Source organism: Phyllobates terribilis, unplaced genomic scaffold (assembly GCF_046119375.1).
Source record: "Phyllobates terribilis strain yellow unplaced genomic scaffold, ASM4611937v1 Scaffold_1__5_contigs__length_1240528914, whole genome shotgun sequence".
NCBI lineage: Eukaryota > Metazoa > Chordata > Amphibia > Anura > Dendrobatidae > Phyllobates > Phyllobates terribilis.
The window spans coordinates 318,503,819-318,528,608 of record NW_027362761.1 but is presented as its reverse complement, the minus strand read 5'-3'; the positions used below and the strand labels follow the sequence as shown (position 1 = coordinate 318,528,608).

Below are 24,790 nucleotides of genomic sequence, written 5' to 3'. Positions count from 1 at the left end.
ACTCTACATGCCTGGTTCCCACCATGAAGCATGGAGGAGGAGGTGTGATGGTGTGGGGGTGCTTTTCTGGTGACACTGTTGGGGATTTATTCAAAATTGAAGGCATTCTGAACCGGCATGGCTACCACCGCATCTTGCAGCGGCATGCTATTCCATCCGGTTTGCGTTTAGTTGGACCATCATTTATTTTTCAACAGGACATTGACCCCAAACACACCTCCAGGCTGTGTAAGGGCTATTTGACCAAGAGGGAGAGTGATGGGGTGCTACGCCAGATGACCTGGCCTCCACAGTCACCAGACCTGAACCCAATCGAGATGGTTTGGGGTGAGCTGGACCGCAGAGTGAAGGCAAAAGGGCCAACAAGTGCTAAGCATCTCAGGGAACTCCTTCAAGATTGTTGGAAGACCATTTCCGGTGACTGCCTCTTGAATCTCATCAAGAGAATGCCAAGAGTGTGCAAAGCAGTCATCAAAACAAAAGGTGGCTACTTTGAAGGACCTAGAATATAAGACATATTTTCAGTTGTTTCACACTTTTTTGTTAAGTATATAATTCCACATGTGTTAATTCATAGTTTTGATGCCTTCAGTGTGAATGTACAATTTTCATAGTCATGAACATACAGAAAAATCTTTAAATGAGAAGGTGTGTCCAAACTTTTGGTCTGTACTGTATATATATATATATATATATATATATATGCTGTATATGTGTGCATGTATATTAGTATTCTTATTTCAGCACTTTTTGCATATCGATGTTTGAATAGCAGACACTTGTATAATATGGCATATAATCAGATCTGACAGAATTTTAGTATATTTCGCTAGAAGAATTTTCTATGTTACATTTTGCAGGATCGCCCAGAGCTGACTCCCACAGCCATTGCTGCTGGAAAGCTTTTGGCCCGCCGCTTGTTCAGTAACTCCACCGAATTAATGGATTATGACAGTGTAAGCAGTTCCATGATTTTGTATCGGTTTTGCTTTTCTACATCTAGCTCTCCTTAAACCCTGAATACTGCACATACTACTGGATAGCTGTACCCTGTGCATAACTGCATGGAGATGCAATCTATGTTTGTGTGTATGTGGGCATATATATATTATGTGTGTGTGTATATATACTGTGTGTGTGTATATATATATATATGTTATACATAATATTCAAGTTATTTCTGTGACCATTGTGGGGTTTTCTTTCATTAAACGAGGGGTACCAACAATTTTGACCACGTGGTCAAAATTGTTGGTACCCCTCGTTTAATGAAAGAAAAACCCACAATGGTCACCCAAATAACTTGAATCTGACAAAAGTAATAATAAATTAAAAATCTATGAAAATGAACAAATGAAAGTCAGACATTGGTTTTCAACCCTGCTTCCACAGAATTGTAAAAAAAAATTAAACTCATGAAATAGGCCTGGACAGAAATGATGGTGCTCTTTACTTAATATTTTGTTGAACAATCTTTTGAGGCAATCACTGCAATCAAACGATTCCTGTAACTGTCAATTAGACTTCTGCACCTCTCGACAGGTATTTTGGCCCACTCCTCATGAGCAAACTGCTCCAGTTGTCTCGTGTTTGAAGGTTGCCTTTTCCAGACGGCATGTTCCAGCTCTTTCCAAAGATGCTCAATAGGATTTAGGTCAGGGCTCATAGGAGGCCACTTCAGAATAGTCCAATGTTTTCCTCTTATCATTCTTGGGTGTTTTTAGCTGTCTGTTTTGGGTCATCATCCTGTTGCAAGACCCATGACCTGCGACTGAGATCAAGCTTTCTGACACTGGGCAGCACATTTCTCTCTAGAATCCCTTGATAGTCTTAAGATTTCATTGTACCCTGCACAGATTCAATACACCTTGTGCCAGATGCAGCAATGCAGCCCCAGAACATAACAGAGCCTCCTCCATGTTTCACAGTAGTGACAGTGTTCTTTTCTTGATATGCTTCATTTTTCCATCTGTGAACATAGATCTGATGTGCCTTGCCAAAAACTTCCATTTTTGTCTCATCTGTCCATAGGATATTCTCCCAGAAGCTTTGTGGCTTGTCAACATGTAGTTTGGTAAATTCCATTCTGGCTTTTTTATGATTTTTTTTTCAACAATGGTGTTCTCCTTGGTTGTCTCCCATCAGGTCTACTTTGGATCAAACAACAACGGATGGTGCGATCTGACACTGATGTTCCTTAAACTTGAAGTTCACCTTTAATCTCTTTAGAAGTTATCCTGGGCTCTTTTGTTACCATTCGTATTATCCGTCTCTTTGATTTGTCATCAATTTTCCTTCTGCGGCCACGTCCAGGGAGGTTGGCTACAGTCCCATGTATCTTAAATTTCTGAATAATATGTGCAACTGTAATCACAGGGACATCAAGATGCTTGGAGATGGTCTTATAACCTTTACCTTTAACATGCTTGTCTATAATTTTCTTTCTAATGTCCTGAGACAACTCTTTCCTTTGCTTCGTCTGGTCCATGTTGAGTGTGGTACGCACCATGTCACCAAACAGCACAGTAAGTATCTGTAGCCCTATATACAGCCCAACTGACTGATTACAAGATTGTAGACACCTGTGATGCTAATTAGTGGGCACAACTTGATTTAACATGTCCTTTTTGTAACATTATTTTCCGTGGTACCATCATTTCTGTCCAGGCCTATTTCATGAGTTTAATTTTTTTTTTAATTTTGTGGAAGCAGGATTGAAAAGCAATATAGATTTTTAATTTATTATTACCTTTGTCAGATTCAAGTTACTTCAGTGACCATTGTGGGTTTTTCTTTCATTAAACGAGGGGTACCAATAATTTTGACCACGTGTGTGTATATATATATATATATATATATATATATATATATACTGTATTACAGCGGCATGTAAAAGTTTGGGCACCCCTGGTCAAAATTACTGTTATTCTGAACAGCTAAGCACGTTGAAGGTCTAAAATTAAAGATGATACAATTCCTTTGTATTTTAGGCAAAAATATATATATTGTCATTTTTTACATTTTAAAAATTACAAAATGGAAAATGGGCCAGTGTAAAAGTTTGGCCACCCTTGTGCTCAGATAACTTTGACCAAGGTTTCAGACCTTAATTAGCCTGTTAGGGTTATGACTATCATTCACTATCATCATTAGGAAAGGCCAGGTGATGCAAATTTCCCAGCTTTATTAAAACGCAGCCTCCTCTAACCATGTGCCAAAAAACAGCAGTAATTGGTTCTTCTAAGCAGCTGCCTAGCACTCTGAAAATAAAAATGGTAAAGGCCCACAAAGCAGGAGAAGACTATAAGATGATAGCAAAGCATTTTCAAGTTGCCCTTTCCTCAGTTTGAAATGTAATTAAGATATGGCAGTTAACAGGAACAGTGGAGGTCAAGATAAGGTCTGGACGACCAAGCAAAATTTCAATGGGAGTTGCCTTGTAGGATTGCTAGAGAGGCAAATCAGAACCCCGGCTTGACTACAATAAACCTTCAGAAAGATTTAGCAGACTCTGGAGTTGTGGTACATTGCTCTACTGTTCAGAGACACCTTCACAAGTATGGACTGCATAGAAGAGTCATCAGAAGAAAACCTGTCCTGCATCCTCACCATAAAATTCAGCATCAGAATTATGCAAAAGAACATCAAAACAAGCCTGATGCATTTTGGAAACAAGTCTTGTGGACCGATGAGGTTAAAAAAAGAACTCTTTGGCCACAATGATAAAAGGTATGTGTGGAGAGAAAAGGGCACAGAATTTCAGAAAAAGAACATCTCGGCAACCATTAAGCATAGGGGTGGATGAATCATGCTTTGGGGTTGGGGAACACTTCACGGGTAGAGGGAAGAATGGATTAAGTGAAATTTCAAACAAATTCTTGATGCAAACATAACACCATCTGTGAAAAAGCTGAAGTAGAAATAGGATGGCTTCTACAAATGGATAATGATCCTAAACATGTCAAAATCCACAATAGACTACCTCAAAAGTCGCAAGCTGAAGGTTTTACAATGGCCCTCACAGTCCGTGATCTGAACATCATTGAAAATCTGTGACTCGACCTCTAAATAGCAGTTCATGCAAGACGACCGAGAAATCTCACAGAACTGGAAGAATTTTACAAGGAAGAATGGATAAAAATCCCTCAAACAAGAATTGAAAGACTCTTGGCTAGATACAAAAAGCATTTACAAGCTGTGATACTTTCAAAAGAGGGTGCTACTAGGTACTAACCATGCAGGGTGTCCAGACTTTTGCATCAGCCCATTTTCCTTTTTTGTAATTTTAAAAATATAAAAGATGAAAATACATAAGTTTTCAATGTGCTTAACTGTTCATAATAACAGCAATTAGTAACCAGGGGTGCCCAAACTTTTACATGCCACTGTATGTATAAACACAGTATATACACACACACGTTTCACAAATGTAGGGGTGATATGTTTATTTATTGTGCCCGAGTTACATTAAATGTTTCCTTCATACTCCTAATTCAGGTACCCACTACGGTATTCACACCTCTGGAATATGGATGTGTGGGTCTGTCTGAAGAAAAGGCCTTAGAATTACATGGAGAGGATGGCATTGAGGTACATGATTATGTTACTGTCAGTCATAATGTTCTTTTATTCACATGTGCTGGATAACCATGCACCTGTTAATACATTTACTATACCCCATATATATAGAGAGCCTAAAAGACTCAACTTCTCTTGAACTAAAAATACTTTATATTGGTAGCTCTGTTTTTTTTAATAATGTTAAAATTGGTCCAGTCGAATATTACATTTTTTTTTTAAGAATACCATTGAAGTGTAAGTGTTATACTTCTTACGATGTCCTACAGCGCACAACAGTTTGATAAGCTCTGCGGTGTTCTCCAATAGCCAAGTGAGGGGTGTACAGTCTTCTAAACCTTCTATGGGCCCGAAAGCGTACATCACTCAGCTGAGGGGATTAGATAATTTTTTTTTATCTTTAAATAAAGCGCCCTTTCCTCTTCCTTTTTTTTTGCTTTTAAGAGGTCTGCTCCTTTGTTTTAATTTTTGGAGGGGGTCTCAGAAGTTTTCAAATGTCACTATTATGCATCAAAAGTTTTATAATACAACAGTTGTGCTTTAAGATTTTTCATCCTTACTTGTTATGATTCCATCCACATATTCATCATCGCTTGTTCTTTCCCAATGACCATCTTTACATTTGCTGCATTAATAATAAATGTTGCATAAAGCAATAGTGAGTGAGTTTGCAGTGATATTTGCCACCAGTGATGCCATTATAATTTTTTCCACTTATATTATGAATCATTCATTAATCTTTAAGTGTGTTAACACCACCTGCAAGGTTACATATGACAAAAATGTCATCTATCCGGCCCTTTCTCCACTTCCATTTGTATGATTGACACCTGGATACAGTCTGTGACAGAGCTATAGCTGCAGGGCCTGTGTGACGTTTTTTTCAACAACCCTGATGAGACTATCCAGGACTGCTCCGAACCTCAGGCAAAATGCCGAGGACATAGCAGAAAATGGTGAGTCAAAGGTTGGTGCAGAATTATGCTGCCTGTGGCTGAGGTGCACTCTCAGCTATCCACAGGTTCATTCTTGAAGAATCTTATATTTTCAATGAACCAGAAATTGCCTGATCACTTTGGAGTTGCCTTCAAAGTACAAAGAACATCTAATGTGGTTTTCGTGTTCAAAATATCAGGTTAAGTGAGTGATGAAATACTTTCTTACCTACTCCATGTAGATGGTACATCTCTCAAACAGTGTTTATCAGTTCTAATGTCAGGAATGCATTAGTTACGTAGACTTCAAACTGGAAAATTTCAAGGAAAAAATGCTTTTTTGCTGTTTTTGTTAATGACACTTTATTCTGCTACTTCTCATGAGGATATACAGTAATATATAATTGATCCAGAGATTGCCCCATTTGCTTATTGTAGAGTATTACATTAGTGATTATGGCTATTACAACTACTGATGTAGTGGGGCAAATTTATTAATACTGTCTAATTGTTAGACAATCTTAAAATCTGTCACATTCATGCCATTTGATAAATCTGTCTAATTTTAAGACTTTCTATGGCGGCTGCTACTCTTATCCACATTGCGATGTCTCTATACCTCCTACACTGCTTCACAGCAGTCTGTCTGATGAATGTCTTTATGATAGGCTGAAACGTTACACTGGATTGTGGATCTAAATAAATCTCGTTTTGGTTCTTCTTGCAAATGAGTGACTGATTTTCCTTTATATTTGGATGGAATGGTAACCTATCTGTGCACCATCTAGAAAGAGTGATGTTTCACCGTAGCCTTAAGTTTACACCACCTATTAGTTGGCATACTTTATTCCAGAAACTTGCATCAAAATTGTGGAGTATTTTTGGTGCCCTTTGTCTCACATTAGGGCATGCCAGCTTGTCAACGTGCAGAAAGTGTCTCAAGCACATGGTAAATATGATTCCGGCCATGAAAGACAGGTTTTTGTTACACTAGAATTTTGTCCCATTAAGCCTGATAAATATGCACCAGGATATAAAAATTTACCATGAATTTGCTTTATTCTTCATAGACTTAGATGGAGCAGACGTTTACTGACTTCTATATTTTTATACTTTCAGATCTTCCATGCATTTTACAAACCTTTAGAGTTTGCGGTTCCTGGAAGAGACTCCACACAATGTTATATTAAGGTAAGAGCATCCAAAGCTGCCCATAGTAACATAGTTTGTAAAGCCGAATAAAGACTTGCGTCCATCAAGTTCGACCTGTTAGTTCTGTAATTGCTAAAGTTGATCCAGAGGAGGGCAAAAACCCCAAATGATTTAGCCAATCTTCACCTGAGGAAAAATTCCCTCCCGACTCTGAAACCAGCAGTCAGAATAAATCCCTGTATCAACCTACTATTTTATTTTATTTTTAAGTATATGCTGAAATCTGCCTGGTATTTAGAAATGCATCCATTCCCCGCTTGAACTGGTGTAGTGAATCTGACATTACCGTCTTCTCACTCAGTGAATTCCATATTCTCACTGCTCTTACCGTAAAAAATCCCTTCCTATCCTGGTGCTGAAACCTTTTCTCTTCCAGTCTTAGTGAATGCCCTCTTGTTACCGTAATATCCCTCCTTTTGAACAAATCCCGGGCAAGATCTCTATACTGTCCCCTAACATATTTGTACACATTTATTATGTCCCCCCTCAACCTTCTCTTTTCCGGGCTGAATAGTCCTAGTTTTGCCAACCTCTCTGGGTATTGCAGTCCCTCCATTCCCTTTATTAATTTTGTTGCCCTCCTTTGTACCTTTTCAAGCTCATTTATATCCTTTCTATATATTGGGGCCCATAACTGAGCACAGTATTCCAAGTGTGGTCTGACCAGTGCTTTGTACAGTGGAAGAACAATGTTCTCATCCTTTGCAGCTATACCTCTTCTGATACATCACATTACCCTGTTTGCCCTTACAGCAGCGGCCTGACTTTGGGCACTCCAATTTAGTTTGCTATCAATCAAGATGCCCAAGTCCTTCTCCATCTCTGAATTCCCCAATGATTTCCCATTCAGTGAGTACTGGTGACTTCCATTTTTCCTTCCCATATGTATGACCTTACATTTCTCCTCGTTAAACCTCATTTGCCATTTAATGCTCCACCTACCCAGCTTATCCAAATCCCTCTGTAGGTCTGCACTGTCCTCTTTTGTATTAATTGTTTTACATAACTTTGTGTCATCTGCAAATATTGATATTTTACTATTTATCCCGTTGACTATGTCGTTAATAAAGATATTAAATAACATTGGGCCTAGTACAGACCCCTGTGGTACCCCACTAGTGACGCTTACCCAATCTGAGAATATTCCATTTATAACCACCCTCTGCCTTCTATCCTTTAGCCAGTTAGCTACCCACTTGCAGACATTTTCCCCCAGCCCCATCATTCTCATTTTGTATACCAACCTATTATGTGGCACGCTATCGAACGCTTTTGAGAAGTCGAGATACACGACATTCACTGGTTCCCCCTGATCTAATCGAGAGCTAACCTCCTCGTAGAAGTCAATCAGGTTTGTTTGGCTGGAGCGATTCCTCATGAATCCATGTTGGTTCGGGATTAAAAGATTATTAGCATCAAGATGCTCCGTAATTGCCTCTTTAATGAAGCTTTCAAAAATTTTGCCCACAACGGACGTCAGACTCAGCGGCCGATAGTTTCCGGCGTCACTTTTCGCTCCCTTTTTGAATATTGGCACTACATTCGCCTGTCGCCAATCAAGTGGTACAGACCCAGTCTCAACAGAGTCCTTAAATATAAGATATAACGGTCTGTCTATCACATTACTTAGTTCCCTTAGTACCCGTGGGTGTATGCCATCAGGTCCTGGTGATTTGTTTATTTTAATGTTACTGAGGCGTTTCTGTACCTCAACTTGGGTTAGATTAGTCATACTTAGTGGAGGATTAAGCTTGTCACTTCTCATTTCTCCTGTTAGTTCTATTTCCTTTGTGAAAGTTGTCGAAAAAAAATTATTTAATAGATTAGCTTTATCCTCATCTTTCTCTATGATTTTGCCTTCCTCACTTTTTATCGGTCCAATATTATCCGATTTAATCCTTTTACTATTTATATACGTAAAGAACAGTTTGGGATTTGATCTACTTTCCCTAGCAATACGTTTCTCTGTTTCCTCCTTCGCTATTTTTATTTGTTTTTTACAGGTTCTCGTTTTTTCCTTGTAACACATTAGTGCCTCCTTACTGTTTTCCTGTTTTAATCTCTTGAATGCCTCTTTTTTGCTATTTAACGCCCCTTTTACATTCTTGTTCAACCATATTGGTTTCCTCTTATTTCTGGCCCTTTTATTCCCATACGGTATATACCTCTCGCACTGAGTATTCAGAATTCTTTTGAAGGTTTCCCATTTACTATTCGTATTCCATTGATTAAGAACTTTGTCCCAGTCAATAAGTTGAAGGTTTTCTATCAGCTGATCAAACTTCGCCCTCCTAAAGTTTAATGTTTTTGTTGTTCCCTTATTGATAACCCTACTGAAGGGCATTTTGAAGTCGATAATATTATGATCGCTATTACCTAGGTGCCCCCCTATCTGTACCTCAGTTATTCTATCAGGCCTATTAGTCAATATTAAGTCCAACACGGCCTTCCCTCTCGTTGGTTCCTGCACTAGTTGGGAGAGATAATTATCCTTAATATTTGTCAAGAACCTTTTTCCTTTCTGAGATCTACAGGTTTCTGTTTCCCAGTCAATATCCGGGTAGTTGAAATCCCCCATTACAATCACTTCATTATGTTTTGCTACTTTGTCTATTTGTCCTAATAGCAGATTCTCATTCTCCTCTGTTATATTTGGTGGCTTATAGCAGACCCCCAGTAATATTTTATTATTATTTTTTGCCCCCTCTATCTCTACCCACATGGACTCGACCCCCTCTTCTCCCCATGCAGAATGTGATTTACACTGCAAGATAATTGTGAACAAATGTTGTTACAAACTCTCGTTTCATGATTATTTTGCCATGTAAACACGCTGCAGAACACCCGATAAACAAGCAAAATGCTCGTTCATTGGGTGAATTGGTCTTTTGTGCAGCGCAAATCATCGTTGTTGGCAGTGCCTCATTCTATGTAACAAGGCTCACACTGCCGAGAACTATGGCAGCCTATCCACACCCCCGTGATCTAATATAGATTGCTCAGTACGCTTCGTTTACTGTGGTCTGCCGGTGTAAACAGACATTTAAACGACTGCCGATTAAAGTTTACCAATCGGCAGTCGTATCGTGTATATATATGGTAGTTTTATCATCAGGGGTTATCATTATTTACAAGTTAAAACGACAGAGATAAGCAGAGTACAAAATACTGGGCTACAGAAACTAAAATACTTGTGGTTCTAAACATTAATCCTACAAAACGAATGTAAAGAAATATTCTATAAGACTGATTTACAGTAAACTTTGATTTATGACATCTTTTGTATTCATTTATTATAGATGATTTGTCTTAAGGGGTCACAACAAAGAATTGTGGGTCTACACTTCATTGGGCCAAATGCTGGAGAAGTTATCCAAGGATTTGCCCTTGGAATAAAGTATGTATGTTTTAGACCATTTTAATGAATTGTGAATAACCCAAAAATAGGCTTAATAATATTGGTAGCTTGAGTAGCCTTAGCTTAATGGGTCAGCCCAGATTTCATAGAATTCAAAAATGTGTCTGAACACTCTAAAACCTAACCTTCAACCATAGTCATCAAATGACAAAAAACAGTATTGGTCACCCTCGTACCAATGCAGTAATCACTAAAGGGAACTAAAAAAACACAGTAACAGACTTGAACATAGTCATCCATATGCTCCATCAGAAAACAACAAAAGCACATCTGAGCGGCAGAGAAGTGAGTTGAGTTTGTTTTACTGCTCCTGTCATGCCGTGGTCAGGTAATGATCCATGCTCAGTGGTGCTCAATGTGTAGGGATCGCCTTCTATCCCTTTTATGCCCTAACGGGAAGACCACAGGTGCCCTATGTCTTAACCTTGGTTACCACCTCCTTTTCAGAAGAACCTTGACCCTACTATGCTCCTATTACACAATATGCCGTCACTACATGGCATGATCTGTCCCTATGAAGGACTCATCAATGGACTTCTAAATAAAAGAATGGTAGCATATGGTCATTAGGAAAGTCAGAAGTTAAGATGGATATAGTGTACACCAAGCTTGATATAACAAACTAGGAAAGTTAGATGCCAGTGGGAATGCTAAAGTTAGAAATGCAAGTGGCCTAGTGCTGTGCTCCTATAGATGACGATAAGACTAGACGAAAATGACACTAGACAAAAAGCATATGCTATTTCAAAGGCCCAGTAACAAATTGTGGGTTAACCCCTTAAAGACTGAGTGATTTTTTTTCCTGCTGTTTTGCTTTAGTTTTTTTCCCTTATTCTTCCAAGAGCCATAACTTTTTTACATTTCCATCGACATAGCCATATGAAGTCTTTTTTAACTTTAGAATGACACCATCCATTTTACCATGCAATGTACTGAAAAATGGGAAAAAATCCAAATACAGTGAAATTGTGAAAAAAAAAACCCAGCAATTCTGTATTTTTGGGGGTGGGGAGGGGTTTGTTTTTATGGCGCTTATTGTGCATAAAAATTACCTAACAATATGATTCTCCAGATGAGTATCACTGCAGCAATTTCAAATGTGCATACTTTTTTTTATTTAAGTAATAAAAAAAATTAGGGCATTCAAAAAATAATAATTTTAAAAATGTACTTGTGTTTCCACTTTTCAAGACCCATAATGTTTTCATTGTTTGGTCAGTGGAGCTGTGTGAGAGACTTCTTTTGTATTGTGAGTTGGCGTTTTCATCTTAAGCACTTTCTACTGTATTTTTTTGCTACTGAAAGCCAGCAATTTTGGTGTTTCGACTTTTTTTTTCTCTTTACGATTTTTACCGAGTGGGTTAGTTTATATTGTGATTGAACTTTTGTGGATGCAGCAATACCACATGTTTATTTTTTTTCTATATATAAATATAATTTTAAGGGGAACCTGTCAGGTCCAATAAGGCTATTAACCTTCAGACAAGGAATTAATCTGCAGGTTAATAGTGTTATGAAGGCGCAAGGCCGCTGTACTGAAAGTGCGGCACCCAGGAGAAAATAAACTTTTTTTTTGCCCGGGAACTGCTAGCTTTCAGTCACACCTGGAGCAATTACAATCACACTCACAGCACTGACTGACAGTCGGCTCTGTACTGATGTCCTGCTGAGCCGGCTGTAAGTCAGTACCAGGATGTGCCTACAACCGCTACTCTCGGTGGTGTTAGCAGTGACAGTAGCCACGCCAGCTCATTTGCATGACTGATAGCCAGCGGCCCCCGGAAGAAAAAAAGTTAATTTTCACCCGGTTGCCGCAATTTAAGTACTGCTGCCGGGCTCATTCATAATGCTATTAACCTGAATATGAACCCTATTTCTGCAGGTTAATAGTCTTATTGGACCTGATAGGTTCCCTTTAATGGAGGAAAAGAGGGGTGAATCGAATTTTTATGTTTTTTAATGTTTTAAATATTTTTTTTGTCTCCTTGGGGAACTTCAATCTGCTATCATCTGATTGCTTATAGTATATACTGCAATACCATTGTATTACAGTATATAGTATAAATCACGGTCACCTATGAAAGCCAGCCACAGGATGGTTTGATAGGATCAATGTATCTTGAGCAGACCCCCAGGCTGCCATGGCAAGTCACTGGCACCTCAAGATCACATCACAGGGAAGCTGATCGGCGCGTTGAATGGAGCGCCTCTGAATTGCGATCTGTAAATGTCACTGTCAGAGATTGACAGTGGCATTTGATAGGTTCACAGCAGGTGGAGGAGCTAAGCTCTACTCGCTGCTGTAAGAGGCAAATAATGGCAGAATAACACAGCCATCATCTGCTAGGAATAGGGCGGATTCAATTTCTAAGCCCACTCCACACAGATGCTTCTGATGAGCAGCGTACATGCACGGCACTCGTTCTTAAGGGGTTAAGCTGGCAGTGCATGACAGATAGATAGCTATTGGCTGAAAGATTGTTTGACTGACAGATATCTCACATTAATCTTCAATACACAGAAAGGCTTGGCAGAGCGCTTCTGTGTTCTCTATGAGAGTTGCTGCTAGACTCCTCTGCGAGCAGTTTATCTCTGCGCTGAACTGATGGATCGGTCATTAAAGTTGTACAGGCCATATCCTTCTCTCCCTATACATATTAGATAGTCTGGTGAAATTGGCGGGTTTGACCAACTTTTATCTAAAGTGAATGGGGGGGCCTTAGACATGAGCATGAACGATTTTGACCCATCACAACTGTGTGACACACAGCTACCTTTTGGAAAACAAATGAGAAACACTGAAAAAATGTTAATTGGATTTTGAATTATAGAAAATTCATTGCAAAAAACTATAAATCAATTGTTAGTTCTTGGCAATTGTAAAGCGATTCCACAGCCTTGTCTTATGACAAAGTGCTGAAGATTGATTACTTGAAGTATTTCTTTCTTCTTGCAAAGCTTCAAAAAATTCACTCAAAGCTTGTTCCTAGCTGTCATTTATGAGGGCATGTTTATCGTTTCATGCAAAAAATTTAATAACTTCTTAGAAGTTGTATTTTAAAAGGTCAATTTAGTATTTCAAATAGATCAAATTATTAGTTTGTTTCTTATCACAGTAGTGTCATGTCTTCTGTTCTTAATTGTCCTCTCGTCTTCATAGAGACTCCAAAGATCCCAGCGTGTCTGTCAGATTTCAATTAAGGTTCTGGTATTTTTTTCTATTTTAGAGGTTCTCCAGGAGTAAAAAAAAATGTCTAAAAGGAAATGTCATTATAAATTAATTCCTAAATACATTGACTTAGCAAACCACAATCATTTTGTTTAGGGAGGTAATTGCTATAGAATTAAAAAAACAGAGACATGTCCTAGAATGTTAGCTGGAGATAATGTACTGCCATTCAGATAGACATAATGGATAGAAGTGTGAGCAGCCTCTTCTTACCTCAGCAGCCCTGGTAGCTCCAATATTAGATCAGAAAGACAAGATGGACAGCAGTGTGAGTAACCTCTTCTTACCTCAGCTCCCCAGATAGCATCAGAATTAGGTCAGAAATACCATAGCCCTGGTATCTCCAGTATTAGATCAAAAAAACAGTGTGGATAGTCTTGTGAGCAGCCTCTTCTTACCTCAGCACCTCTGTAATTTCAAGTGTTAGATCATAATCAGATGGTGGACAGCAGTGTGAGCAGCCTCTTCTTACTGCAGCACTACTGGTATCTCCAGTATTAGATCCAATAGATGGAATGGACAGCAGGGTGAGCAGCCTCTTCTTACTGCAGCACTACTGGTATCTCCAGTATTAGATCCGATAGATGGGATGGACAGCAGGGTGAGCAGCCTCTTCTTACTGCAGCACTGCTTGTACATCTCCAGACTATACAAAAACACACATTTGGGAAAAAAATGGTAACTCCCATTTATTCAGGAGACATAACAGAAGAATGGTGCCGTACAGCATTTCAAGAACATAAACTTATGGTAAATATGAGTATTTACTAAAATAGACATGTCAGGAGAGTTCATTAACCCTTTCACGACATATGACTTGCTGGTGCACCATATGTTGGGTCACGCTCTTTGATGCGGGATCAGCCATCATCTGCGGGTAACAGCCGCAAGTGGAGCGGATCTCAGCCCATGGCTGTTAATCTGTTAACCTCTTACTGACATCCGCCGTACATGTACGCACAAGTCGGTAGCAGGTGTGTGGGGAGGGCTCACGGGGTTAGCCCTCCTCATTCCCACCGTATAGTGGCTGTGATACACCGCCTGGACCTAACTCTAATAGCTGCGGGTGGAGCAGAGTTTTTGCCCGTCACTGTGAATCTCTGACGGCTGCTTTAACAGCGTGCCGGCATGGCGGCACGTCATTCTATGGACCCATTCGCTTGTCCGTGATGCAATCGCGGGACACTGATTGGGTTGCTATTAGATCTGTGACTGTCATTACAGAGGTCCTTTGAAACCCACCCTGTGGGTTTGTGGTATTGCTGTGTATAGTACAAGCGATGAGACAATCCTGAAGGGGATTAATAAATTTTAGTAAAAAGTAAAAGTTTAAAGAAAAGTGAAAAAAATAAACATAAAAGTTTGAATCATCCCTTGTTCCCCATTAAAAGTAAATATAATAAAAAAATCCACGTATGTGGTATCGCTGCAACAATAATGAATCCAATTGGTAAATGGTATAAACAGAAAAAAATCAAAACACCAAAATTATGGTTTTATGACTGCCGCAACACGCAGTACAATAATACTGTAAGAAATTATCAAAATGTACAGTACAGACCAAAAGTTTGGACACACCTTCTAATTTAAAGATTTTTCTGTATTTTCATGACTATGAAAATTGTACATTCACACCGAAGGCATCAAAACTATGAATTAACACATGTGGAATTATATACTTAATAAAAAACTGTGAAACAACTGAAAATATGTCTTATATTCTAGGTTCTTCAAAGTAGCCACCTTTTGCTTTGATGACTGCTTTGCACACTCTTGGCATTCTCTTGATGAGCTTCAAGAGGTAGTCACCGGAAATGGTTTTCACTTCACAGGTGTGCCCTGTCAGGTTCAATAAGTGGGATTTCTTGCCTTATAAATGGGGTTGGGACCATCAGTTGTGTTGTGCAGAAGTCAGGTGGATACACAGCTGATAGTCCTACTGAATAGACTGTTAGCTGCTTTTTTCTTGCCATAATATAAATTCTAAGTAAAGAAAAACGAGTGGCCATCATTACTTTAAGAAATGAAGGTCAGTCAGTGCGAAAAATTGGGCAAACTTTGAAAGTGTCCCCAAGTGCAGTTGCAAAAACCATCAACCGCTACAAAGAAACTGGCTCACATGAGGACCGCCCCAGGAAAGGAAGACCAAGAGTCACCTCTGCTTCTGAGGATAAGTTTATCCGAGTCACCAGCCTCAGAAATCGCAGGTTACAAGCAGCTCAGATTAGAGACCAGGTCAATGCCACACAGAGTTCTAGCAGCAGACACATCTCTACAACAACTGTTAAGAGGAGACTTTGTGCAGCAGGCCTTCATGGTAAAATAGCTGCTAGGAAACCACTGCTAAGGACAGGCAACAAGCAGAAGAGACTTGTTTGGGCTAAAGAACACAAGGAATGGACATTAGACCAGTGGAAATCTGTGCTTTGGTCTGATGAGTCCAAATTTGAGATCTTTGGTTCCAACCACCGTGTCTTTGTGCGACGCAGAAAAGGTGAACGGATGGACTCTACATGCCTGGTTCCCACCGTGAAGCATGGAGGAGGTGGTGTGATGGTGTGGGGGTGATTTGCTGGTGACACTGTTGGGGATTTATTCAAAATTGAAGGCATACTGAACCAGCATGGCTACCACAGCATCTTGCAGCAGCATGCTATTCCATCCGGTTTGCATTTAGTTGGACCATCATTTATTTTTCAACAGGACAATGACACCAAACACGCCTACAGGCTGTGTAAGGGCTATTTGACCAAGAAGGGGAGTGATGGGGTGCTACGCCAGATGACCTGACCTCCGCAGTCACCAGACCTGAACCCAATCGAGATGGTTTGGGGTGAGCTGGACTGCAGAGTTAAGGCAAAAGGGCCAACAAGTGCTAAGCATCTCTGGGAACTCCTTCAAGATTGTTGGAAGACCATTTCCGGTGACTACCTCTTGAAGCTCATCAAGAGAATGCCAAGAGTGTGCAAAGCAGTCATCAAAGCAAAAGGTGGCTACTTTGAAGAACCTAGAATATAAGACTTATTTTCAGTTGTTTCACACTTTTTTGTTAAGTATATAATTCTACATGTGTTAATTCATAGTTTTGATGCCTTCAGTGTGAATGTACAATTTTCATAGTCATGAAAATACAGAAAAATCTTTAAATGAGAAAGTGTGTCCAAACTTTTGGTCTGTACTGTATATCTATGCCAAAATGGTATTAATAAAAAAATTGCCTTGTCTTGGAAATGGCAACAAATCAAATTATTTTTTTTCAAATTTCTGTTTTTTTCCCATTTTTTTACTAAAATAATTAAAAAAAAAATGGACAAGTTTGGTATCACCATAATTGAACTGATAAGGTCAATCATGATGCCAGGACATTTTTACCACAGAATGTACTCAGTATAAACAATTGAAAAAAAAATCTCCATATTCTATTTACTTTTTTCGCGCACCCTGGGATGTGACTGCAGGTAAAATTAAAAAACTTAAGTTCGGATCACCCCTCCCTTTTCACCCATTAAAAATAAGTATATTTTAAAAAAAATACACGTGGTATCGCTACTTCTGTAAAAGTCCGATCTATAAAAATATAAAATTAATTAATCCGATCAGTAAACGCTGTAATGGCAAAATGAATCAAAATTCCAGAATTGTGTGTTTTGTCTGCTGAAACACCTGAGCAAATTAAATAAGAGGTGATCAAAACATAATTTCTACCCCAAAATAGTATTGATAAAAAAGTAATCTCAAGGTGCAAGAAACAAGCCTTCACACAGCTCCATTTGCCGAAAATGGAAAACGTAAAATTGTGACACAAGCAAATATTATTTTCAGAATCTTCAAATTTAAATAATAAAAAAAAAACTATGTATGTCTGTTATCAACACAATTAAGCTGATCTGGAGAATCATATCACCAGGAAATTTTAACCGTATAATCAACGCTGTAAAAACAATTGCGTAATTGCTCTTTCTTTACAATTTTGCAGTGTTTGGATTTTTTCCCGCTTTCGAGAGCATCACATGATAAAATGAATGGTGCCATTCAAAAGTATAACTCGTCCTGCATAAATCAAGCTCTCATACAATTATGTTGACGGCATATTTTATAGTATAATACTCCATAATCAGAAGAAACCCTTTGCCTTTCAAATTTGTGTAGAAGAAAAAAAAGAGACAATCCACACAACAAAGCTTCTCATCCTTCCAATTCTCAAAAGAGAAATTACAGGTTAATCTAGCATTCATCTAGGTAAATTATGTCTTCCTTTTCTTTTTTTACACATCTTGCTCTAACTTGTCATGTGTTTTCACGCACACATAACACTTCATTTTTTAGACAGCCGGGAAATTAGATTACTGCTGTTTTAGCTGCAGCTCCTGATCGATTGCTCAGTTATGTCAGTCTATAGCTGCAGGCTGGCAGGAGAGAAGCAGTTTGACACAGTGTTTGGAGCATCTGATCAAAGACAGGCCTTTCAGAACTTCAGGGCCAGACAGGCTGCCACAATCCTCTCTGCTTCCTCTACATACATTTGGGGACTGTTTTGCCACTAATTGCATATGTAGATCAAATGTTAATATAGCACTGTACACCAGCGCCTATTTATGGGAAGCAATGGAGCAGCAAATTCAGAATCTCAATGCTGTATGAGTGGGTATGATTTTTAACATACTACGATACAGTGCACAATGTGGGAGTTTATTATGCAGTGGTGTGTGGTGACTTAGTGGTTTGCTATATGAATATCAAATATAATTTTGGGGATATGTAATTCTACTGCAATTCCATGGCATTTGGGTTTTGTTGCATTTCATACAGTTAAATTTGCGCTGAATATCCGCAGAAACAACTGGCATACAGCAGATTTAAGATCTACAACGCAAGTCAATTTGCGCTTGGAATTTTCCCTACAGCTCATGAATGAGATCTGTCACAAACTTTGCTGGTATTGGCATATGCTGGGCTTTTCGAGCCACACATACAGACAAAAAAATCTGCAGCGTATTCACTACGATTGAATATTCCCCGAATTAATTTTTTAATCCCAAGATTGTCAGTTTTCCTCTGTCAAAAGAGTTATCCAGTTCTTAAAGAGGCTGTTCAGTGAAGATAGGTGATAACTTAAAGATCGGTAAGGGTCCGACTGCTGGTTGCCACACCGATTGGCAGAATGGGTATTTTTAAGCCAGCTATCCCCATTTACAATGGAGCTGCAAGAGCACATTTCATTACGATAAATACATTTAAATGTGCCTTTTAGAGTAGGGTTAGTGTGGCTTATTTAGCTTGTGGGGTGGATTTGCAGTATGTTGTGGTCATTATACATTTCTGTTGTAAAGCACTTCTGCCTTATCAGTCTCCACAGAATGTAGACCTCTACACACGACCGAATTATTCCTGCTAGTTCTATCCACAGTCACATCATCAGTTTAAACCAGTTACTCAGTTCCATTGGCCGCCATGCAGGTCCATGCCACAACACTGTCTCCGCCATGTTTGACAAATGATGTGGTATGCTTATAAGCCTTTCCCTGTCTTAATACGGTTGTCTTCTCAGCTTAATGGTTTAGTTAATCTTGGCTTGAGCTGTCCATAAAAAGTTGTCATTCTACTAAAGTCTATTCTGTTTACCCCAATCTTTCTGTTCTGCAACAAATTATTAAAGTTTCTTAACCCTTTCACAAAGCTCCATACATGTATAGCAGATCACTATATAAAACTTTAAATTTGTGGATGAAATCTCAAAATAAGCTTTGAATATCTATCTCAGATTCTTCTTAAAGCGAATGTGGCAGTAGGATCAACCCTCCTAATCCGTCTACATGGTCATGCTGGTCATAGGAAGCTGAATGAAATGATACCTTGATATCTGCGAGCTGATGTCTCATTATCAGAGAAATCCATGTTTTTCTTATATGTAAATGAACTGTTCCAGGCTATGAGCCCGGACACAGATTTTCCTGAGAATCTGCCTCCTCAGCTTATTTTAAATGAAAGGGGGCTTTACTAGTGTGAGCCATGTAAGGATTGACATTTTGCTCTCATAATCACACACAGCTCTGCAGTGAAGTCAAAGCTAACACAGTACAGCAGAAGTGAGCTTTCTCTCATTGCAAATATTTGCATCAGCACTTGTCCTCTCATAGTGCTGGCAGCTCAACTGCAGATATGTGCCTGATTATATCAAACACAGTACAGCAGAGTTGAACCTTGTCTAATTGCATATGTACTTGTGGTGATGTCAGCTATGCTGCACTGTCCCCCATCCCACACACTGGCCGTCTGTGAGATGGAAGCTGAAAAATTATGACAGGACACCTGCAGTGCAAATGTGTTAGTACAACCGTAGTGAACTTTGCCTCTTTACAGTGTTAGCTCTGCTGTACTGCTAGCTCTGCTGTACTGTGTTAGCTTTAATCTCACTGTTGAGCTGTGTGTCACCATGAGAGCAAAGTGTCAGTCATTACTTGGTTCACACTGACGATTCTCCCTTTAATTTACAATAAGTTTTGGAGACAGATTATCTGGGCGAGCAGTGTCGAGGCTATAGATTTTAACGGCTCAATTACATATAAGAAAAATGTTGATTGATATCTGCAATACAATGTTTTATTCCAGAGCAAGGTATCATTTTATTCAACTTTCTATGACCTGCATCATCATATAGATGGCTTAGGAGGACGGTTGATCCTACTGACAGATTTAAAATCTGCTGTGTGAACATTGCTTTATGGATGCCATTGAGGGTGCCTTGAATATATCAGACTATCCTATGTCTCAGCATGTGTATTGCTTTAATATATACGTTATATTAATATCAAAAGACTGACCGTCACTTCCAAAACAGAAAACAGGTGTGTACAGGTGCTTACTAAGAGTAGCCATCTCCATATATAACTAACAAATAAAGTAGCACTCCGTTCTGCTATAGTATGCAAACATGAAATATATGAAATTTGAATAGCATTACTGCTGTAGAAAATAGAAATAATAGAGAATACTTAGCGCGTAAATTGGCCAATTCATATGTACCTGGCAGCCATGGTAAGGCGATTCTCGTTGCTGGGAACCTATCTAGTATTTAAAACCGCCTTTAATATGTAATTGACAGTTTTTTTCCTTGTACTGTTTTGTAAAGCCTTAATAAAAATATAGTGTTACGCTCGCGCCCGGACTGACTGACGTGAGCGTGGTTAGTGGTCCCACTATGCCACGAACCGAGGAGTGCCTGGAGGGGCGTGACTAGTGGCCTCGCCAGATCCGACCACGAACACACGGCGGGTTAATCGACTTCGTGGTCCGAGGAGGGACATGGGAGGTGGCCCAGGTGCTACTCGATGTCAGACCCCGGTCACAGCTGTTGACCCACACCAGGGAATGCCGGAATGGGCAGGCACGGCCGGTATGCAGACAGGCGGGTACTGGCAGGCACGAACGCAGGCTGGATAGGGACCAGTACAGACTGGGATACAGGAACAGGGCCGCAGGTGCGGAGGGCAAGCAGAGCAGAGCGAAACTGCAGGTGCGGAGGGCAAGCAGAGCAGAGCGAAACCGCAGGTGCGGAGGGCAAGCAGAGCAAAACCGCAGGTGCGGAGGGCAAGCAGAGCAGAGCGAAACCTCAGGTGCGGAGGGCAAGCAGAGCAGAGCAAAACCGCAGGTGCGGAGGGCAAGCCGAGCTGAGCGAAACCGCAGAGCAGAAGGTGCAGGCAGACAGGACAGGGCTCTGTTCACATGGAACAGACTGGGAAACACAGGAAGATAGCTAGAACACAGGAGGTAGAAACGGAGGCAGGGAATCGGGACAAGCAGAACCAGATACACACAAGGTATTTGCAATGAAGTAACAAGTGGACACAAAACTCACAAACAGAAGTACAGAGACAACAAGTTGGAGTTAGGTGCAGGTTCAGACACTGCAGGAAAAGGGAAGAATCGGACATAGAGACAAACAGGTAACGGGCTAGGACACAGTTCAGACAGGAACTGAACCTGGAACAAGATACAGGAACGAGCCTGGGTACTCAGCCCTAAGGGAGGCGGAAACAGACTAGAAGTCACAGATACCGGTAACAGGCTTGGGTATACAGCCCCCAGGGTGGTGGAAACAGACAAGATACAGGACAGGACCTGGCAACGCAGTTGCACAGAACACACTGAAAGAAAGTGTTGCTCAGGCACCTCCTACTGTGTGGAGGAGGTTTAAGTATCCAGTGACTCACAGCAATATGCTTGGGATGCATTAGGACTGTGCACACTGTAACTTTAAGAAACAGGAAGCAACAGCGCCACCGCCCTAAGCAATCAGACAAGAGACATGCACACAGCAAGTAATGGAGCAAAGTGTGCATCCTGGACTGATAGATAAGTTGGCGGTCTTGCATGGTGGGAGATGGTAAGCCATGCCAGCACGCCGCCAGGGATGTTACAGTACCCCCCGCTTTACGCCCCCTCTTCTGTCCACTAGAGGGAACGAGACTGGTCTCACCATCTTGGTGACTAGGATGCTTCCTCCCATAGAGCCATCCTCAGCATCAGATGAAGTGGGCGAAGACACAGGAAAGTCTTTCTTCATCTGTTATTATCGGGTAGCACCCCAAAGGATTCACGGGACAACTGGAGATCCTCCACCGGGTTGGAGGGGTGCAGAGACTCGGGGGTAACCACCACCTTGACGTACACTTTGCTAAGCTTACTGGATGAAGTGGGTGAAGCACCAGGTACAGGGTGTAGGAAAGTCTCTCTCCATTTGTTATCAGGTAGCACCCCGGAGGATTCAGGAGACAACTGGAGGTCCTCCGCCTGGTTGGAGGGGTGCAGAGACTTGGAGGTAGCCACCGCCTTGATGGACTTATTGCCAGATTTATTAGAGATGGAGGATCCTTGCTTTGGGACCATCTTCAGTCTGGTTTCTGAGATGACACGTCTGTGAGGTGGGGCGGTACCTGAAGCCGGATCATTGGTACAATCGTCGAGACTGTGTGGGGACATTGCCTCCGCTTCCCTTCCTTCAGAGACTTCAGCGCACAGCGAGTCAGCGACTAGCAGATCTGGTGAAGAAGAAGAAGAAGACATTGCTGACTGTCCTGAAGATATGGGGACTGGACACCCCTTGTACCTCAGCAGTCCCCCAGGAAACACCATGCAGGATCTCCAGACCAGAGCGGGCACTAGATCTCTCGGCTCTGGACGACCTGTGGGAAAACCAGACAGCACCTGGAATGTGAACTTCTTCATGTGTAATGCTCCAATCTGGAGCTTAATTTGTACAGACATATTTTGACTGTTTCTGAGTAGGGCTCATCCTTCCGCTGACAATGCCCAAACTGGATTCTGGAGTTGTCGGACAGGAATCAGACACCGACTCTTCAAGGCTTTAAGCCCGAAACTTCCGGTTTATCCGAGGCCTTCACTTGCCACAGAGACAGTCATGGTCATCTGTGGAGAGGAAACACTAACGCCAAGGGCAGCCTCTCCTACAGGCCTAATGTCTTGGGATTCTCCCACCTTCGCTGGACAAAGACCGTCAGGGTGTCCCAAACAACCGCAGCGGGACCCCAATCCGATTTTGTGACTGAGTTCCAGCCTCTGCTTTGCCTGGCGAACATGGTCATCCTTCATGGATTCTGTGCGGATAGCTGCCTCTACAGGCTGGGGAACAGGAGGTCTTTGGGAGGACAGAACCTGGCGTGATGGTTTACCTCTACCCCTTGCACGTCTGGACTGCCTCTTGAGGTTGGGAAGAGAAGTATTCTGCGGAACATTGTCATCCTGTGTGGATTCTGCATAGGCAGCAGCCTCTTCAGGCTGGGAAACTGGTGGGCTACCTACACGCAACACCCATCGGGACTGCTCCAGGATATTGGGAAGGGAAGCTTTAGCAGAATCTTCAGGGTTAGGGTCATCGAAGACCATTAGAAAGGCCACCAGGAAGGCCTGCAGGTCAGAGACGATAGGATCCCATGCTTCCCATAGGGGGGCGATCCAATTCAAGGCATCACCTGCTAGGTAGGGCATCAGAAATGCTACTTTAACCTGATCGGTGGGAAAATAGGGAGCATAGAATTTGAAATGCAGCATGCATTGCTCCACAAATGCAAGCAGAGCAGAGCGAAGCCGCAGGTGCGGAGGGCAAGCGAAGCAAAGCAGAGCAGAGCGAAGCCGCAGGTGCGGAGGGCAAGCAGAGCGAAGCCGCAGGTGCGGAGGGCAAGCAGAGTGAAGCCGCAGGTGCAGAGGGCAAGCAGAGCAGAGCGAAGCCGCAGGTGCGGAGGGCAAGCAGAGCAGAGCGAAGCCGCAGGTGCGGAGGGCAAGCAGAGCAGAACGAAGCCGCAGGTGCGGAGGACAAGCGAGGCAGAACAGAGCAGAGCGTAACCGCAGAGCAGAAGGTGCAGGCAGACAGGACAGGGCTCTGTTCACATGGAACAGACTGAGAAACACAGGAAGATAGCTAGAACACAGGAGGTAGAAACGGAGGCAGGGAAACGGGACAAGCAGAACCAGATACACACAAGGTACTTGCAATGAAGTAACAAGTGGACACAAAACTCACAAACAGAAGTACAGAGACAACAAGTTGGAGTTAGGTGCAGGTTCAGACACTGCAGGAAAAGGGAAGAATCGGACATAGAGACAAACAGGTAACGGGCTAGGACACAGTTCAGACAGGAACTGAACCTGGAACAAGATACAGGAACGAGCCTGGGTACTCAGCCCCCAGGAAGGCGGAAACAGGCTAGAAGTCACAGATACCGGTAACAGGCCTCGGTATATAGGCCCCAGGGTGGCGGAAACAGACAAGATACAGGAAAGGACCTGGCAACGCAGTTGCACAGAACACACTGAAAAAAAGTGTTGCTTAGGCACCTCCTACTGTGTGGAGGGGGTTTAAGTATCCAGTAACTCACAGCAATAGGCTTGGGATGCATTAGGACTGCGCACACTGTAACTTTAAGAAACAGGAAGCAACAGCGCCGCTGCCCTAAGCAATCAGATAAGAGACATGTACACAGCAAGTAATGGAGCAAAGTGTGCAGCCTGGACTGATAGGTAAGTTGGCGGTCTTGCATGGTGGGAGATGGAAAGCCATGCCAGCACGCCGCCATGGATGTTACATATAGTTATATAAAAAAGTTACAAAATGAAAAACACCACCAAAATGCATGAGAAAAATGACCTTAAAAATTATTGTAAGGCATGGTGATCTAGCTTTTTAATTCGCTGAATAAAAAAAGTGTGTGTGAAGGAATCTTTTAAGAGGTCACTATTTTAGATAATCTGTATTTATTTGAAGGTCCCCTTAAAAATAAGCTGATCACTAACAGTCCCAGTATTTGAACCCAATAGATCAGGGGTTGGCAATTCATTTTCCAGAGGGGGCACATGAGAGACCGTGACTGTTGTGGAGGGCCGAACCAATAGGCTGAAATTATT

General features: G+C 41.3%; 1 protein-coding gene across 1 annotated transcript in view; it reads left to right on the top strand.

The window, feature by feature from the left end:
* Nucleotides 1-24,790, top strand: part of TXNRD2 (thioredoxin reductase 2) — a 155,170-nt gene that overhangs the window by 122,514 nt on the left and 7,866 nt on the right. Inside the window, exons 13-16 of the mRNA XM_073675428.1 lie at nucleotides 861-956; nucleotides 4,498-4,590; nucleotides 6,633-6,704; nucleotides 10,025-10,122. Coding sequence (XP_073531529.1) covers nucleotides 861-956; nucleotides 4,498-4,590; nucleotides 6,633-6,704; nucleotides 10,025-10,122 — 359 coding nt within the window. The remainder of the gene's footprint in view (nucleotides 1-860; nucleotides 957-4,497; nucleotides 4,591-6,632; nucleotides 6,705-10,024; nucleotides 10,123-24,790) is intronic.